This window comes from Dipteris shenzhenensis, chromosome 4, assembly GCF_047967505.1.
Source record: "Dipteris shenzhenensis isolate YYH24624 ecotype China chromosome 4, Dip_SZ_1.0, whole genome shotgun sequence".
In the NCBI taxonomy this organism is placed as follows: Eukaryota; Viridiplantae; Streptophyta; class Polypodiopsida; order Gleicheniales; family Dipteridaceae; genus Dipteris; species Dipteris shenzhenensis.
Window position 1 is genome coordinate 20,265,496 of NC_141599.1, and position 16,557 is coordinate 20,282,052.

General features: G+C 42.4%; 1 protein-coding gene across 1 annotated transcript in view; it reads right to left on the reverse strand.

Annotated features, from left to right (window-relative positions):
- LOC147902573 (serine/threonine-protein kinase PCRK1-like) overlaps positions 1-12,847 on the reverse strand; it is a 34,202-nt gene extending 21,355 nt beyond the window's left edge. The window contains exons 1-3 of the mRNA XM_087373616.1: positions 12,019-12,847; positions 8,508-8,771; positions 1,005-1,127 (exon numbers count right to left, since the gene is read on the reverse strand). Of these exons, the coding sequence (XP_087229742.1) occupies positions 1,005-1,127; positions 8,508-8,771; positions 12,019-12,447 (816 nt within the window). The 5' untranslated portion in view covers positions 12,448-12,847. The remainder of the gene's footprint in view (positions 1-1,004; positions 1,128-8,507; positions 8,772-12,018) is intronic.
- Between the last annotated feature and the right edge of the window lie 3,710 nt (positions 12,848-16,557).

Consider the following 16,557-nt stretch of genomic DNA (forward strand, 5'->3'; position numbering starts at 1 on the left):
AAAGGGTACCATTACAATTCCATACAGCCATACTCAGCTTGTTTTGTGCACTCCCCTCCCAGATTTGACACCGTCATAGTTCCCCTTCTCCCTTATCCCCTCTGTCAGCTCTTTCCTGGATAATCACTTTGCCATCCCTGTAGGCAGCCCATTTCCCTGCTTCCCTTGCTGTCATTACCCATGTCATGCCTTCCTTCTATGTTCCTATTGTAGAAGGGTGAGGTCATCATCCAAGTAGATTTTGGTCCCCTTCAAGGATGCTTGCATGCTCATGAGGTTGGACCTATCTATTGCAGTCCGGAGTTTCAGCACTAAGGGTCTTGTTGGTATCTCCGTCTTCCCTACTCTCCAAGTTGCCTTGCACGTTAGGTTGACTCCCATCTTGGCAAATAAGGCTTGAGCATTTGCCATTGGGGTGTCTCCCAGTGGAGAGAGAGAGCAAGAGAGAAAGAAAGAAAGAAAGATTGATTAACGTCTTCGGGAGGCCTCTCCGGCCTATGAGACAAAGTGCAAAATAGAGGTAACTCATACAAACCACAGTGGGCGGAAACAATGGGCTCGCTAAGATCCTTGTTGAGTGCTAAAGTGCTAATCTAGTACAAAATAGCAAAGGAGCAAAATGTCCTAGAATCAAGTGCTTAGAGCTAGTGCACCAAGTGCATGTACAGGCTCCATATACCCTGGTACCAAAAGTGCAAACGGATCCATAAACACCATGGGTAGCTTGTGTGGAGGACTCGATTAAGAAGTCTAGAACGCTCCTATGAATCAATTGTGCATAAGAACATATAGAATGAAAAGAGAGCAGTAACATTTGAGGAATGATAATGATTGTGTTCATAATTTTGGTAAGTTATTGCTATTCACAATATCATAAAAGTTCAACGTCATATTTTGCTTCCTTGGCTTTCCACGCTACTATGTATTATATCCCTTTGCTCAATTAAAGAACCTACTTATATAAATGGGAGTGCTAGATAGACATGAAGCTTTCCAAGACATACCGCTGTTGAAACATGGCTGGCTCCTATCTCTGGTCCTTGCCTTGCGAGTCCAAAGTCTGAAAGCTTAGGCTTGAATTCATTGTCCAATAGAACATTTGAGCTCTTGAAGTCGCGAAAGATAACCTTCACATTCAAAACACAGAAATTTTGAAGATTGAGCTTTTGGACAATCAGAAAGACAAACAACTTGATTTCCGACGTCCGGTTGCTTAAAGTATGGTAATTATCTACTTTCAAATTGAAGAGACATATAGAGTATTTGTAAATAAATCAGCACAAGCACGAAAGATGACCTACACAAGATCGAGCTACATAACATCTCGATTCCCAACATTTTGGTTTCTGTATAATATGTTCCAGATGTGAAGATACATACAAAGGTTATCCAAGAAATTGACTAAGCAAGATTATCTTCCTATAACATGAACCAGATGTAGAATATTAAACACAGTACTCCAGATCTTGTGTAATTTCAAACTTCCCAAAGCTAAACTCTATACTCTCACAGCTTGTGCTCTTGCTTAACCTATTAACTAATCCCTTCAAGAGAAGTAAGGTCTCACATATTTTTCATTAGACATTGCTTCGTGATGAAGGCTATCCCAAGCATTTTTCAGTTTTTGAGAACACCAAAATTTCATGCCATTGATATAGGAGTGGTGACAAGGAAAATGCTATGACCATGCCTATGTTTCGTCAAACATCAATCAGTCACCCCTTAAATACTTTAACTCAACATGCATAATTGATGAATCTCAAAGAAAACTAGAATCTATAAAGGCCCTCTTCATCTCATCTTTCCTTGTGATCCAATTCCATTACCACTCAATTTTCCTTTGCAATAGTAAAATTTGCCCCCCCTCCAAAGAGAGAGAGAGAGAGAGAGAAAGACAGAAAGAAAGAAAGAAAGATATATTAACGTCCACGGGAGACCTCATGGGCCTATGGGACAAAGTGCACAGAAAAACGAACTCATACAAGCCTTAGTGGGCTGAAGCAAAGGGTACGCTAGGACCCTTGCTGAGTACTAGTCTATGCTAATAGAATCATAATCATAATCATAATCATATCAATCAATCTATCTATCTAGGCGTTGGGACGAAATCGAAGCCTGGTACAGTGATGGCTCTCTGGTGGGCTGCGAAAATGTCTCGTATCTGCGTTTGTCGAGCTGTCTCGCGCTGCGGTGGGAGGCGCGGTCTCCTCATGGGGAGAGAGAGAGAGAGAGAGAGAGAGAGGTGTGCCTTTTATGCCACATAGGACACTTAGTCCTATGTGACACCTAGGACACTTAGTCCTAGGTCTAGGTACAAGTACTATGTACTTTGTTTTTACACACTACTCAAGATTGATGTGATGACTGTTTCTTTCGACTCTTTGTACCTTACACTCACTCTTTCATTCAACGATCCTATAGTGGTATCAGAGCAACGGTTGACTCATCTTCTACCCCCCGGATTTGTACCAGCGCTCCTTCATCCGTACAGTCCGTACGATTGTACAGACGACCGTACTCACAGCTTGCTTCCGTACGTGCTTGCACCACCGTACAGCAAACGTACTGTGATTTCGTACAACAGGCGTACCTGCTCCGTACTATTCCGTACACCATACAGTGTGGTACTTGTTCTGTACAGTGTCTCGTAATTGTTCAGTACTGTTGTCGTACAGCTTCCATACAACGCACCTGTTTCGTACACAGTATTTGCTTCACACATGTTCCGTACAGATGTACATTGAATTCAGTATTGTTCCGTACATCGTACATCTAACCCGTACCTTCGTCGTACGTTTCGTACATATGCTCCGTACAGCCTCCGTACACAATACCTACTCTGTACATGATCCGTACAATCTCCGTACGTTGTACTTGTGCTGTACATTGAATCTGCTCCATACAGTGGTACTTGTCCTGGGATTCCCGTACAGGTTTGGCACGTGTGAAATCATTTGTAGTATATTCTCAAAAATTGGGGCTTTTGAGGGCTTTTGCTATCCTTATCTTCCTTCTACTATTTGAAATCTTCTCAAGTCATTTCAGCAGTTTGGAAAGCCTACATCTTGAGGTCTATACTTTGGGACAGGTGCACTTTTGCAGTCAATTTGTGGACAGCAAGTCCTAATTTTGCAGTTGCAAGCCTTGAGGCTATTTTTTGGGATTTGATCTGCAATTTCTTATTTGATTGCAATACTTTGGGTCAGATTGGAGAACATTGAGTCACATTTGCAGGACATTGAGTCTTTTCTACAGGACATTGAGTCAGATTCTCATACATTGGGTCACATTTGCAAAAATCTCAGCAAAATTTGGGGCTTTTCTGCATTTGCCCTCTTTTTGGCCTATCTGCCCTCATTAAATTGGGGCTTTTGCTAGATTTGCTGTTTTTGTAGTGAACATTGCCTGACACAATCACATTTGGGTCAAATCTGCATTTGCCCTTTGATTTGGGTTGGAAATTTGCAGATATTTGCTGTCATTTTTGGACAGCCAGCTCTTTGCAGTGATAGCCTTGAGGCTTTTGGGTTTTCAGGTCTTTTTCAGGGTATCCCATTTGCAATGGCTCGCAACAATCAAGATCTATTTGGCATTCTTCATGAAGATGATAAGTTGGATGGCACCAACTATCCGATGTGGTCTTATCTCATGAAACATATTCTTGTTGCAAAGCATTTGTGGAATATTGTTTCTGGGGTTGTGATCTGAGGCCAGCCAATGCTACAGTGGTTGCCTCTACTGCTGGTCCCTCGGCAGGGGGTACTCCTCCTGATGCCTTATCTTCTAGCACTCCTGCTATTGCTCCCCCAACTCAGGAACAATCAAGATGGGATGCAAGAGATGCGAATGCACATTCCTGTATTGCTTTATCATGCAAGAGAATCATTATTCCACACATCCGGTCTTGTAGGACAACAAAGGATGCTTGGGACAAATTGGCTTCTCTTTATCAGATTCACAATGAGGCACGTGTTGCATTTTTAAGAAGACAGTTGCAGGAAGTCAGTATGAATGAAGGTGATTCTATGGATGCATATCTGACAAAGGTAAAGGATCTCATGGAACAACTTGCCAATATTAATGAGGTGGTGCCAAATTCTCAGCTTGTCAATACCACATTGAATGATTGCCAAATACATATCAAGGGTTTGCTACAACCCTTCGGTTAGTGGCCATGGGTAATCCAGCCACTACTCTTTTGATCAGCTTGTCACTTTGCTTTTGCAGGAAGAGCAAAGTCATGTTAATAGACAAGCCATTATTCCTAATCATGCATTTGCTTCACAGCAGACAGGAAGAGGCAAGGCTTCCAAGCCTATGGGCAAGCCTAAATCTGAGCATAGCAGCTGCAATTCCTCCCATGCATCTAAAAATACAGCAGATAAGTCAAAGAAGAAAAGATGCAACTATTGTCGCAAGCCTGGACATGACATTTCAGAATACAGAAAGCGCATTGCTTCGGAGAAAAAGAAAGCAGAATTGACAGTTAATGCCTAACATGCAATTGAACCCCACGAGCCAGCAGATGCTTCACATGCACTATTTCTAATGATGTTCAGTGTTAGTATTTTGATAGTGGTGCTTCCAAGCACGTCACATCTTGCAGACAGTTGTTTCATTCTTTAGCTGATGCACCTCGAGGGGGGACTGTCACATGTGCTAATAATGCTTCCTATGCTGTAAAAGGAATTGGAGATGTGCAGCTCACATCCATTTCAAGCCATCCTGTCACTTTAACAAATGTTCTCTTTGTGCCTGAAATTGAAGTCAACTTGATTTCAATTTCAGCAATTGCCACTTCAGGTTTTAGAGTGATTTTTAATGGCTACAGATGCCTAGTTTATGATCTTCGTGATGACAATGCCATGGTTCTCACTGGCACTTAGTTCTCACTGGCACTTTGCAAAAGGGGCTTTATCACCTTGATCATCACTCAACTGCACTTTCTATTAAAGCATTTGCTATTTCAGATTCACAGCTTGCTGAAACTCATCTTTGGCATGAGAGAATGGGTCATTTCAATTATAGAGCTCTTGCAAAGCTACATTCACAGCAGATGGCTAATGATGTACCTCAAACTCACACAGTTTCCAAACATGTGTGTGAGGGTTGTCTTTTGGGTAAGATGCATCGGTTTCCTTTTCAAAAAAATTGTCCAAAACTCTCACAAAGGAGATTACAGCTAGTACACACTGATGTCTGTGGCCCAATGAGGACAAATGCCAATGGGGGGTACAAATATTTTATGACTCTCATTGATGACTTCACAAGATATTGCTGGGTATATCCTTTAAAAGTCAACTCTGAAGTGTTCTTATGCTTTTAGAGGTGGTTGAATATGGTTGAGAATGAATCAAGATGCAAGCTTATCACCCTCAACACAGATAGGGGAGGAGAGTATATGTCAAAGGAGTTTGATGCATTTTTGTCTTCACGGGGCATTGTTCACTCAAGCACTACTCCTGAAAGGAGAACAGGTCTACTATGGAGATGGCCAGATGCATGCTTAAGGCCAAGTCTTTGCCAAATAAATTTTGGCTTGATGCAGTAATGTGTGCCAACTATGTGCTGAATAGATCACCTACAAAGGCATTGAAGACTGTTACACCTTATGAAGCATGGAAACGCAGGAAGCCTTCACTTTCACACATGAGAGTTTTTGGGTCTCTTGCATGTGTTCATGTACCATCTCAGCTGAGACATAAGCTTGATGACAAGGCAATCAAATGCATATTTATTGGTTACAGCCAGGAGAGCAGAGGGTATAGGTTGTACCAACCAAATACTGGAAAGATTATTGTCAGTAGGGATGTAATCTTTGCTGAACATTCGGCTTCTCCTCTCGTGGACTGCAAAGCTAAGCCAGAAGTTGACATGTTTGATGCCTTTGAATCTTGGTTACCTCTACCTTTCTCAGAAGAGGACTTTGACCAGCAACATGAGCCTCTTGCAGGCCCTCCAAGAAGCAATGATCAGCCACTACCCCATGCTGATTTGCAGGTTTCTCTTCCAGCACAAAATGATCCCACTATTCATGATGCAGTGATTGAAGAAAGAGCTGTCAATAGACAGCAAAGGCAAGTTCCCAGATGGCTTCTTGATATATTGAGGGACAGCAAACAAGATCAGCCTTTTGCTGCCCGGACAAGATCAGAGAATAGACAGATGCATGGTCACTTTCTTGAGTTTGCACTCCTTGCTACAGCTTGCAATGAAGAGCCTCTGTCCCATAAAGATGCTTTTGACAACAAAGAGTGGATGGATGCAATGAGAGCTGAGTTACAATCCATTGCCAAAAATGACACATGGGAATTAGTAGATCTCCCTCCCGGCAAGCATGCCATTGGTACGAGGTGGGTCTACAAATTAAAAAGGAAATCTGATGGCAGCATAGATCGACACAAAGCCCGTCTTGTTGCAAAAGAATATGCCCAACAACAAGGCATTGACTTTGAGGAGACACTTGCTCCCACATCCAGGATTACTACCATTAGGTGTGTCCTTGCCGTCGCAGCCCATCACCATTGGAAAGTGCACCAACTTGACATCAAGACTGCTTTTCTTCATGGGGATCTGCAGGAAGAAGTCTATGTCACACAACCTCCTGGCTTTGAGGTTGTTAATTCTGAAAACAAGGTATGCCGGCTTAGAAAAGCCCTTTATGGTTTGAAGCAGGCACCCAGGGCATGGTACGCCAAAATTCATGCACACTTACTATCCCTTGGTTTTCAGAATAGCCCCACAGAACCCACTCTTTATGTCCGTGGGAGTGGATCTAATTTTCTAGTGCTGATTTTATATGTGGATGATATGCTCATCACAGGCCCAGATACTCAGCATATTGCAGCTTTCAAGGCTGATTTGCAGCAAGTTTTGGAAATGTCAGACATGGGACAACTCCACTATTATTTGGGCATTCAATTTGCTCATGTTGAGGGGGGTATCATGATGTCACAGTCCAAGTATATTGGACAGCTCCTTGATCGTTTTCAGTTCGAGGATTGTAAGCCAATCTCTACTCCAGTGGAACCTGGCTTCAAATTCTCAGCTCATGATGGGAGCCCACCATGTGATATGACTCTTTATCAGCAGGCTGTTGGATGCCTTATTTATTTATGTCACACCAGACCTGACTTATAGTATGTAGTATCTCAGCTCAGCAGATTCATGCACATGCCCAGTTCACAGCATTGGCAGGCAGTGAAGAGAGTTTTCAGATATCTCAAAGGCACTCAGAATTTAGCCCTCTTCTATGGTGATCACGGCTCACTTACCATGCATGCTTACATGGATAGTGACTGGGCAGGATGTTCCAACACCAGAGTGTCACATACCGGCAATTGTTTTTTGCTTGGCAATTCATGTACCTCTTGGCTTAGCAAGAAGCAACTGTTTTTTGCTTGGCAATTCATGTATCTCTTGGCTTAGCAAGAAGCAACCAACAGTTGCCACATCTAGCTGTGAGGCTGAGTACAAGGCAGCTTGCACCGCTACAGTAGAGTGTGTATGGCTTCGACAGTTACTTACAGATCCTGGTATTCGCCAGACATCCTCCACTATGGTCTACACTGACAGCTAGAGTGCTTTGGCCATTGCGCGTAACCTAGTGTTTCATGCGCGTACCAAACATATTGAAGTTCACTATCATTATGTTCGGGAGAGGTTGTCAGCAGGAGACATAGAGTTGTCCTATCTTCCCATAGAGGACAACATAGCAGATCTGTTTACAAAGGCACTTCCTCGTCCCAAGTTCGAAGTCTTCCGCCAGGCTTTACACTTGGTTCCCTTTGTTACATGATCTGACATACCTTGTACATTCATAGGTGGCTGTATCCTTTTGGATGAACATGTGCCACCATGATAAGAAAATACCAGGTATTCTGAGACGTTTCCAAAATACTTCAGACCATACCATGGAGGGGGGTTTGTAGGCCATCTTCTCCCAGTTCTAGTGATGCCCTATAGGCCCTGGTATGTGCCTTGTAGGCATTGGTATAGGCACTTAGTTTATTGTGTGCCTTTTATGCCACATAGGACACTTAGTCCTATGTGACACCTAGGACACTTAGTCCTAGGTCTAGGTACAAGTACTATGTACTTTGTTTTTACACACTACTCAAGATTGACGTGATGACTGTTTCTTTCGACTCTTTGTACCTTACACTCGCTCTTTCATTCAACATTCCTACAGACATTGGGGTTATAACACTAGCTATGGGAACGAAGTGCATAAATATGTTGGGACAACAAATTAAATCAAGAAAATAATTTTGGGAATCATTCAATACTAAACAAAGATCATAAAAAATTGTGCATTGTCTATTTACCAAGACGTTTCAGCAAGATTTGCTTTCTCAAGCGTAACAGTAACAGTTGTTTCAGAGTTCGATTATAGTGGTTGATTTAAAACCAAGAACCATTAAACAAAATATGCTTGGACAGCCTTTTTGTATTTGAGAAGCTGGAACTCCTCATATGCTGCCATTGTAGAGTAATCTAAGACGAACCTGAAGATCATCAATCTCCTCATGTAAGTACGCCAAACCACGAGCAGCACCCAAAGCTATATTCAACCTCTCATTCCAAGGAAGAACAGGAGTGTCCCTTCCGAATAAATGATCCTCCAGGCTCTTGTTAGGCATAAACTCATAAACAAGTAACCGTTGTATGCCACGCTCATCATCCTCAGCACAGTATCCCACAAGCTTCACCAAGTTTGGATGCTCAACGAACCCAAGAAAGTGAACCTCTGCCAGCCATTCTTTATGGCCCTACACAGTGCAATTGCAAAGTGTTTTTGTAATCTCTCTCTCTCTCTCTCTCTCTTTCTTATATTATTTTATTTTTTGTAAACAATGACAACACAAAACAAACAAAATAAATAGAGCAGTACACACAACTTAAGAAAGATCCAAGCAAATTTTTCAAAAATCTGCATGCGGAGTCATTGGAATAAGACGAAACACGTCAAATCCATGTTCAAGGAAAGAATTTGCAGAGACCTAGCCATACAAATACTTGGGCCTGGCATTTGAATCAGCAAATAGACTTCAGATTTTCTTTGTTTTTTCCTTTTTTACTAAAGAAGGGAATCATCTATTATGTGCAATGAAAAAACAACACCATCTCAGTTATTTGTAAGTTGTTGAAAATAAAGCTAGCTGCCTTGCAGCCCGCACCTCCGAGATTTGGCTCATTGCCTGTGGTATCCCAAGAGCAAGTGCCAACAACCAGCATGGCAGGCTATACAACCAATGGAGTCCTTGAATTGTGAAAATATAGAAGATAATGCATGCAAGGCCTTGTAGGAATGCTCACGTTGCTCTCTCTCCCATATCACTCAATTGCTGACAAGGATGACAACAGGTACAATTTTCTATCCTCCCATCAATAGGTTACAACATGCTACCCATATGTTCCAGGCCATGATGTTGGCAAGGATCTCCTAGACACTACCCTCTGGACAGTTTGATGGGTGCTGCATGGAGGGAGGGGTGGCATCTTGTATCTTCTACATATAGCTGTCTCGCCACTCGACAAATAAGGGATATCTCTCTATGCAAAATGTGTGTCTCACCTTTGAAAACCAAGTTACAATTGCCCAAGTGAACACTTGCCAAATGTGCCAGAATCATGAATGATATTGGTGAGCATTATCAAATCCCCTATACCGACATGTTGGGCAGTCCCATAAGCAATGGAAGATTGCCTCCTAAAAACTTGCCATGCGGCAATGGCACGTGCCATTTGTGAGAGTTTGGAGATTGAGAAAGCTAGAAAATGTGGAGCTGAGCTTAATTGAAATATGAGATACAAGAGAAGGTTATCAAGATGATAAAACCCTAAAACCCTAGGGTGAGTTAAAACTCGCACAGTTGCTTACTCAACCACTAACTGTGGTGGGGGAAAAACCTTGGAAGAAAAAAGTTCCCATAACCCTCCTAATTAACTAATGCATTGGAAACTACCTTAAAGATTACACCATTTCTAGCACCCCCCTGCAGAGGCGACATCCTGGTGTACAAGGAGTGATCTCAATTACCAAATGGAAGTAAACCCAAATATTTGCAGAAAGCTTCAAACTTTTCTTTGGATAAAGAACAAAGGAAAGAGGAGAGTTTGTAAGTACCTTTAGCCAAAATTGTTGTAGCAACCTACAATACATGTTTGCTGTTCCACTCTACTGCACATTGTTCAAGATCTGTGTATGTATCTATCCCAATCTACATTTGTGTGCACAACAGAAAGGAGCAAGATTTGATTTAAGCACTGTGTGAATGTTTCTATACATTTTTCCGCTGCGGGAGTGTTGGCTACATCAAGCAACCTCCGTCTCTGTTTTCAAACATCATCTTGGTTTTGGATTCAAACTTGATGGTCTCTTCTCAGGTCAAGCTATGAGAAGTCTTTAATACAGTTCACCATTTGTCAATCACAATCGATGGTGATCTTTGTTAACACCCTTAATTGTTACAAAGATGATGGGTGTTGCTCTTGATGAGATTGTAGGATTCTTACGTCAGTAATAAGCCTCATCAAGAATCCTTGATGAAGCTACTTGGAAATAGGGGGCATTGAGGCCCGAGGGGAATATTAGAGAATCATCCACCTAGACGACTGGGGAAATAAGAAAAGGGGGCTGGAGCCATAGATGCCCAGCATTAAAGGCCTGTTGGAATAGAATGGTCACCTCCCCACTTGTGATCCCCCAAATGAGGAGGTATGGGTGACGATGACATCCAGCATAGGACGGGATAAAGGAACATGCTGCCCACAGGACAGCAGAGCTCCATCCTGATTTAGGGCAGCCATGTAGGCCACCCGTGAAACTGGTCAGTATGCCTTTGGTTAGGGCTGGCATAAGAGCTGCTCTTGGCCCAGCCATGTGCCCTACAAATAGGCCAAGGGGCTGGAGGAATGCGCAGCACAGGGAGCAGCAAATAGGATGGGCTGGGGTGAGATCTTCCTTGTTCATGCTCATCTTCTCTCTTTGTGTGCTTGACGTTAGATTGCTTCCGCTATCATGCATACATGAATGATGCATTTTCTCACCGATATATCATATACCAAATGTCAACACAACCATACACCGATGGTGATACCTGGTCCTTTCGAGGCTCCTTTATGAGCTGCTATGAGGGGCTCTTATGACACTGCTGCCCCAGCCTCCCACCCCTCCCCCCCTTCTAGCCAACTTTATATGGCTGTAGGGACCCTGTCATCAACCAACCTAGCTGACCTTGCATCAGCCGACAAGTTCAGTGGTCAAAAGTCGATACGTCATGGATTTGTTGGATGCATCACGTGTGTTGGTATGTTTGTGTCTTGGTGATGTCAGTAGGTTTGCTGCTGCGGTTGTGTAGCCAGCCCTTTGATTGTCTAGTAGCTGGTACTCAACGCATGTCCTGTCTACTAGTACTGTGGCATTACCCACCAATGTTCCTTTGAATTCGGGCTCACAAAGAAATACATCCATAGTACAAGAAGACGAAAGCGGATGTATGTGATGTTTGCCATCTAAATCCGTGATATGACTGAGTATGTCACACCCATGTCCCTGTGAACACAAGCTCACAAAATAATAGAAAGAAAAGGAAAGCGGATGCATGTGACATGTGGCCATCTAAATTAGTGATATGCTCCCACTCAACTACTGGCTTTGTGACGAAACGATCCTGGAAGAGCTGGTTGATCCTCGTGTCATAAATAGCACCATAGACCTACTAGCAAAGCCACGAAGCCATGATCCTTTATAGAGGATCATGTGTAGCTAAGACTTGGTGTGATTACTAGCAAAGCCAAGAAGCCATGATCCTTTATAGAGGATCATGTGTAGCTAAGACTTGGTGTGACACTTGTCTTTTGCTTTTCAAGAAATCCTGGTAAGCTAAATCTACCTCTTCTTGCTAATCTGTGTAAATTGAAACGTGAACCCCTGCCGAGGAACAACTTATCTTCATCTTCCCACTTAATAATAGGGCATTAGAGCAGCGCGAGTATTGAATTGAGATACCATACCTGGTGACCTTTGCGGTTCAATTGTTTCACTGCGACCTCAATCCGGGCGTTCACATCGTTAGGTGTCGGGTGCTTAATAAGGGCTTTGTAGACACAGCCAAATCCTCCCTCTCCGAGCATGTTATCGCGATGGAAATTTCTAGTGGCAGCCCGTAACTCTTCATAAGAGAAGCCTCTGAGGTTGTCAGGCCTCTGCGACAAGCTTTGCGTCAAATTTGGAGGAGGGTAAGGGCTGGGTTCCATGCTGGGATCAGACATAGACCTGTAGCTCATATCGGAACCTGATTTTCCAACCGTTGGAACTGATCCTTGACTAGAAATGGTTTTCTTACTGGATTCACCGGACCTTCTGCCCTCCTGAGAAAAACGGAAACAATTCATCTTCATGACGTAACTCATGAGGCCGCTTGAAAATCCTTCCGAACTCATTTAGAATGCGCAGCATGCAACCAAAGACGCAATACAATTGCCCGAGCTGTCTTCGCAAAATGAAATACAAGCCGTAGCTACAAGCGCCGTAGTACACAATGCCGCAAAGCGATACGGTAAGAAGTTATCAAAGGATTTGCATCGCAAGAGCGAGCTGAATTACGGATTTCGACAGGAGGGAGAAGGATAAAGATGAAGGTGTGATGTTGATCAGAAATGCGAAGAGACGAACTCTTCCATATTGGGATGGCTACAATTCTGCAGCAATGAGAATGATGAGAGAAAGGAGTGAGAGAGAAGGGAGGAGAGGCGATTGAGGTGAAGGTGAAAATTACAGGCAAGATGAAGATGAAGAAGATGAAGAAGAAGAAGAAGAAGGTTGGAATGTAGAGCAAAAACGACAACGATACATCCGCGAAGAGAGAGACTGAAGAAAGCCATATCCTTGTAGAGAGAGAAACTGAGGACAGTCTCCAACTTCCGCCTTGTGTAAACCCTCCCCCCCGTTTCCGCGTTTCATTCGGTCAAAGTTCAAACATAGGTCTGCTCACACCTTTTGGAAGTTGAAAGGTGATGGCACCACGCACACAAAGGCAAAGTTGTGCGAGAGACGCACAGAGAGGGAGAGAGAGCGTGCATCACACTAGGCACACAAAGACAAAGTTGAGAGAGAGAGAGAGAGAGAGAGCGCGTCACACCTAGCATACAAAGGCAAAGTTAAGAGAGAGAGAGAGAGAGAGAGAGAGAGACACACACACACACACACGTGTTGAGGTGAGATGGCTCTGTAATGCATCGTTTCATAAACACATCAACTAGGTTATGAGTTTTCTTCCATAGCAAGTTCCAGTGGCCTCAGAAGACTTTTTCAACTAGGCACAAGAAGCACCCCTGTGACAACTGAATTCCGTGAATAGGTACCTACACATGACAAAATGATGATGTATGGCTCACTTGAGAAAGGTAGGCATGCAAAGGCAATAGCAAATATTTTTTTAGTAAAGTCCTCTCCTATTTTAAGTGGTTCAACTGGCAAACCAAGCATATTTGAAGAGGGCAGCACTGGTACTGATCCCAAAGGAATATTTTACACATACATGTGGGTTGGATAATGAGATTATAATGGCTGGAGGTCAATATCCCCGATACTTAAGGTTTGTCCTCCATATGGCAGCTAGGCAGCTGGGGAGTGCATGCAACCCCATGTACACATGGTCCCATTCCATTGTGGAGCTTTAGATGCATGATGTTGTCCTTTCATCTCTTTGCTTTTTCACCCTATCCTATTACACGTTTTGGCTTTTAAAAAGCTTTTGCCTACTATGAATGGTCTCAAAAGATCTTGTGTTAGCTCGCCAAACATCAAAGGGAAGGAAATATTGTTGTAGCTTATTTTATGTACGACTCTCTTGTTTAGAATTGTGGGTGCTCTCTTATTCAACTTTTGCATTTTCCCATCTTTATTCGAGGCTCCATTGACCTCTTACCTTTTTTTGTTGAATTCTATATGCTTCCCAATATCATACCACCCCCCTACAAGATCTCATCTAATTCCTCCATTAGTTTGGTCATTTATATTTCCCATCTACTTATTCTAAGGGTCCTTAATCTCAACAATTTATTCCATACACATGACTTGACGTACACCTAATTTTCCATTAGTTTGCTCATCTATAAATCCCATCTATTTATTCTAAAGGTCCTTAATCTCAACAAATTCTCCACACATATAAGTTGACAAACGTAATTGAATTTCTTTTTTAAAAGAGAGATTCGATTGATTTCTTATATGAAAAGGTGGAGATAGCCCAAAAATATTAACATCAAAGAGATAACTTCAATTTTTGGGGCCTCTATACCCACTTATATGGCCTTTCCACTAGGCTACATGAAGGTGTTGTGAAAGAAGTAAGCTAGAAGGGTTCTAAATTCTTAGCCTCATAAATAAGGGTCCTCCCTCATAAATAGAGGGACGTCTTAATGAGCATTTTTCATCAAGATAGTCCATGATCGAGACAACAAGAATCCACTCCTTAAATTGCAAGAGCTTACTAGCAACACAAGTAGTTTTGTTTGGCAAAGTATTTGAGCTGGCTCTTCTAGAATTTCATCCCCACATTACATCTCCTTGCACACAAGATCTATTGTTTTCTTCTTGTTCCCCTTCTTGCCACTTGTCTCCACATTCTAAAATACCTTCATAGTGATACTCCTCCCTTGCGCAACCATCTCCAAAAGCTAACATGGCAATTTCTTCACACCAAACATTGCATTCACCCCTTCAATACTTCTGAACTTCTTCTTCATTAGTGAAGATGTGATTGGGAGACACTAGGATAGAGACCCTAACTTTCAGGCATGCTAAGTCAATAGGAGACTAGACATAGGTCTTGTGCACACCCACCCTACTCATTATTCTATTAATGTGGCATCTCAATGATGCTAGGCTACCTCACATTGCCTACCACGAGGGCCCTTAAGTACAACCTATAGAGACGAGTAATGGATGCTATTATCTTAAATATGTTCCGCTGACACAGGACTCCCAATGGGAACGCCTAGTCCCCACATGAAGCTTAAATTACTCATGGCCGATATAGGATAGGACATGACATGAGCTACTCATGACACTTGGAGCTTCTTCTTGGTCATGTTACTTTCTAGTTTCTTTACATTGGTAGTTTCTCGAGAGACACCCCCGGTTTCCCCCCCATGGGGAATGTACTCTCATCATGTTTTCAATTTCCTTGTTTTTTTGCCTTGTGGAGACAATCATAAATCTCTCTCTCTCTCTCTCTCTCTCTCTCTCTCTCTCTCTCTATCTATCTATCTATCTATGGTAGTGATAGTGAGGTGACGCACTACCTAATGGTAGTGATAGTGCGGTGACACACCACCTAATGCACACATGCACCATTAGGTAGTGTGTCACCGCACTATCACTACCATGAAGTCCCAAAAGAACATGCAAGGTTCTTACCACTAAATTATTAAAAGAAGGGAAAGGGTGAGGCAAAAGTGGAAGAAGTAGGGGTGCATGGGGGACATGGGAGACCTAACAAAATATGAAGAGGGGAGAGGAGAAGAGTGGAGATGAGGAAAGAGGGCACAACTAGAGAGCACACGACAAATGACTAACTGTATACTAAATTTAGTTGAAAATGTAGAATATATACAAACCCATTTAGGGTTAGGGTTAGGGCATCTAACCCTTTCCTTTATAGCACTCTATTGGGTTAGTAGGCCTTCCCTCAAGATGACGATTCTGGGGAATCAAAGAAGAACTGAACATTACATTCCATCACACCTCTTTAATGGGAATGTCTTTCCTCTGCTTCAAACCAAGAGCTTGTCGGTGTTTCTTGAAAAGCTATTTATCGAATGGTTTGGTAAAGATGTCTGCAACATTCTATTTGCTATCACAATGCTACAGTGTGATGTTACCAAGTAACACTCTCTCTCTGATGAAGTGCTCTCTAACATCAATGTGCTTTGTCCTAGAGTGATATACTAGATTCTTGGCCAATGCTTGAGCCGATTGGTTATCACAGTATATTGTTGTTGGCTTTGACTCATCAAAGTAATTTGTTTCTCACAATAGTCTTCTAAGCCATATAGCATCACATGCACCTGTAGTGAGTGCTCTATATTCTTCTTCAGTTGAATACAAAGAAACAGTTGGCTATTTGTTTGACAACCATGATATAGCACCTTGACCAAGGAAAAATGCATATCCTTGTGCAGATCTCCTGGTCTCATGATCTCCGGCATAGTCATTGTCACAGTATCCATGCAACCGTGGATGACTTCCTTTGTATTCTATTCCAAACTGTCTTGTACCTCTGATGTATCTCAAGACTCGTTTGGCTGCATTCCAGTGAGACTGTTTTGGATTTGCCATAAACTATGCTAGTGAACTTATTGCATATAAAATATCTAGCTATGTGATAGTCAGATATATAAGAGATCCAATGAGCTACCTGTAGTACTTGTCATTGATTGTAGGCTTTTCTGAATCTTTAGTAAGTTTCAAACTATGTTCCATGGGAGTGGTTGCAATCTTGCAATCTGCCATATGAAACTTCTTCAGGAGACTGTTCAACATATTTG